Below are 3,462 nucleotides of genomic sequence, written 5' to 3' on the forward strand. Positions count from 1 at the left end.
AAGTCCAACATAATTGTTATTCTCGGACAGAGGCTAGGGAGTATTAGGTAAGACAGTAGGTCAACAAGTAAAAGTTTGGGTGCAATGAGACGAGCTTGCCACATTTTTGACGGGTGAAACGCATTCTAAACTTAGACTTCCAAGTCTGAGATCCAGCATCTGAGATTCAATATTGCCCAAACTCTGACTAGCTCATTGCTGCCTAAGATCAAAGACTCATTAACCCAAAATTATTAAGCCAAGATCTTTTCACATAGTCATTGGTAGCTCACCACTTATGGTAAGCCTACTAAAACATCGCAACCAGTGGCGGAATCAGAAGAAAATATATATATATATATATATATATATATATATATATATATATATATATATATATATATATATATATATATATATTAGGATGGCCAAGTTTGATATTAATTTTTTTTTCACTAAGGCCAAATTCTTTTGGATATGAAGGGCCAAGTTTGAAAATATATTTTTAATCTTTTTCTTATTACAAAGCTTAATACTAATAAAAAATGAAAATTCTTTTATAAATCCTAAAGCCCAATAACTATTTCTTATGGTGAATAATTAGTAACAATTTGCAAAATTTGTTTAAAAAGTAAGCTAAGGGGGAGGGTCGGGAGGCCATGCATGGCCTACCCCATCCCCTCCTTGGCTCTGTCGCAACGCTAGCTATAGAAAATAGAAGGAAATTTGGAGAGAGAATCTGTAGGATTATATTTATGTAAAAGAGTAAAATGAAAATGTACCAATAAATGATGTTCTGACAAGCCTATTTATACAATGGTTAGTTATAACCAACTAACTAACTAACTTAATATTAAATATCATCTTTTACTCCCCCTTCAAGCTGGACTTTATTTTGTAGTCCAAGCTTGGAACAAAGAAAGTCATGTCTATTTACAGCAAGAGACTTAGTTAACAAATCTGCTAGCTGATATTCAGTAGAAACATGTTCAGTCTTCAGAAAACCAGCTTCTACCAGATCCCTCACATAATGCATATCCCTTTTAAGATGTTTCGTTTTCTCATGAAACATGGGATTTTGAGCTAAATGTTCTGCTGAAGTATTATCACAGGACAAAGTTACAGGTAACTCAATCTTCACCTGTAAGTCTTCCAGCAAATCATGAAGCCATTCCATTTCACTGTTAGTAACAGACATACTCCTGTATTCAGATTCAGCAGAAGACTTGCTTACACTCCTCTGCTTTTTGGTTTTCCATGAAACCAGACAAGAACCAAGAAACACAGTGTAAGCACTTAAAGATCTGCTGCTAAATTGACATCCACCCCAGTCTGCATCACTATAACCTTTCATCTCCAAGTCTGAATTAGCATAATACCAAAGACCAGAATTCATTGTACCCTTTTAAGGTACCTTAAAACATGCAAAACAGCTCTCAGATGAGGAGTCCTTGGGGCATGCATAAACTGACTGAGATGCTGAAACTAAATAGACAAAAAATCACTAACAACGTTCACCACTTGCATCTTATTATGTAACAAAGATGTCCAAGTCACCCTGCTGTGATCATCTAAAATAGTGAGAAAGTAAGAAGCACCATTCAAGGCCTTAACCCTATAAGGACCCCATAGATCTATATGTAAAGATCAAACACTGCATCAGCTCTACTAGTGCTAACATGAAAAGGAAATTTATGTTGCTTTGCATTGAAACAAACAGCACAATTATATTCCTTTAAACCAGTACAGTCACAAACATGTAATTGTTTCATCTTGGACAAGGATACATGTCCCAATCTAGCATGTAAAACATCCAAGCTAACCTTATTCTCCTTACTAATGTCACCAGTAGCAGTCTTATTTGGCAAAACAGAGATCTGTTTATTACCAACACTATTACAACAAACTGCATTGTTCTCATTAAAAACACTACCTGCAGCTTCAGTCTTCTCTGTCACCTCCTTAGTGAAATAATACAGACCATTCTGTCTTCTACCATGTCCAACCATCTCCTCATTAGAAGGGTCCTGAAAATAACACCCATTTCCAGTAAAGAAAACCTTTACTCCAGGCTGATCAATGAGTCTACCTATTGATGCTTAAATCCATCAACAAGCATAACATCTTTTAATGTCAGATTCCCATTCAAACACACATCACCCACCATTTTAACAAACTTGTATGTTCCATCAGGCAAAACAACTCTAATAGGTTTATCAAGAAACATCTTACACACAAACATTCTTTCATCAAATACCATATGATCAAAAGCACCAGAATCAACAATCCACAAACAATTTTCACCAGTTTTACTAACAGCACAAGTAAGAGAATCATTACCTGCAAAGTTAGCAAAAGTTGATCTAGTTTCACCAACTGACTGCTTCCCTTTCATAGTCTTCATTACTTCTTGACAAATAGCACTCAGCAAATCTGAACTGATCCTAGAATTATCAATGTTACCATCAGAATCAAGAGGAGAATCAGCATCTTGACTAGCATGAACATTTGCAGCAAACCTTTGCCCATTGGACTGTCCTCCAACTCTTTTACTACCCTTTATAGCATTATACCAATCAGGATAACCATGAATTTTGAAACAAGAATCAATAGTATGTCCTGTCTCTTTACAATGATCACATCTCTTACTGAATTTCTCCTTCTTCCAGTCTTAGAATAATTCTGACCAAACTTCTGCACACCATTCCTTATCATTCTCCGTGCAGCCATTGCACTAGACTCAGTAACATGTTCCACAGAACCACTGACTTCCTTTTGTTTCTCAATTTGTTGAGTAATTGAGAAGGCACGATTAATAGTTGGCAAAGGATCCATAGACAGAATATTAGTAATAGTTGAATCAAAACCACTATTAAGTCCAAGTAAAAACTGCATCAAACGATCTTCTCCTTCAAGATCAGCTAATTTCTTCAGAAATTGACAAGTACACCTAGTAAGAGCTCCACAAGTACAGGTAGGAAAAGCTCTCAAACTCTGCAATTCATCCCATAATTTCTTAATCTTGCAATAATAAGCAATAATACTTAGATTTTCTTGTTTCAAAGCATCAATCTCCTTCTTCAATTGATACACCAAAGGACCATTAGACTGACCAAATCTCTCATGCAATTCAGACCACAGTTCAATAGCAGAATCAATATATGCAAAATCATCAGCTAATTCAGCACTCATAGAACTCAAAATCCAACTAACTACCATATAGTCAGCTCTCTTCCATCTATGATAATCACTATGACTAACATCAGGTTCCTTCAAACTTCAAGTAATAAAGCCTTCCTTATTCTTAGCAACTAAAACACGTTTTACACTTCTACTCCATCGAATAAAATTTTGCCCAGAAAATTGAACAGCAACTAAAGAAGAAATCGGATTATCAGACGAAGCAATGAAAAAGGGATCAAGATTACCTCCAGTAGTCTGATTGCCACCATTATTACGAACCTGAGCTTCTTCAGCCGCCAT

The 3,462-nt window shown here is 35.7% G+C and overlaps 1 protein-coding gene across 1 annotated transcript; it reads right to left on the reverse strand.

Moving 5' to 3' along the window:
* Positions 1–1,613: 1,613 nt before the first annotated feature.
* Positions 1,614–3,462, reverse strand: LOC110722497. Its single transcript, XM_021901765.1, has 4 exons — positions 3,335–3,462; positions 2,629–3,256; positions 2,144–2,536; positions 1,614–2,006 (listed from the first exon to the last, which is right to left on the reverse strand). The coding sequence occupies exons 1-4, from the start codon at positions 3,460–3,462 to the stop codon at positions 1,614–1,616; spliced, it is 1,542 nt and encodes a 513-aa protein (XP_021757457.1).

Source organism: Chenopodium quinoa, unplaced genomic scaffold (genome assembly GCF_001683475.1).
Source record: "Chenopodium quinoa cultivar QQ74 unplaced genomic scaffold, ASM168347v1, whole genome shotgun sequence".
NCBI classification, from domain to species: Eukaryota; Viridiplantae; Streptophyta; class Magnoliopsida; order Caryophyllales; family Amaranthaceae; genus Chenopodium; species Chenopodium quinoa.

Coding starts and splice junctions, on each gene's coding strand:
- LOC110722497 (XM_021901765.1), bottom strand. CDS start 3,462: ATGGCGGCTGAAGAAGCTCAGGTTCGTAATAATGGTGGCAATCAGACT. Junction 3,257..3,334: donor GTTGCTGTTCAATTTTCTGG/GCAAAATTTTAT, acceptor TATTACTTGAAG/TTTGAAGGAACCTGATGTTA. Junction 2,007..2,143: donor CATACAAGTTTGTTAAAATG/GTGGGTGATGTG, acceptor TGTTATTTTCAG/GACCCTTCTAATGAGGAGAT.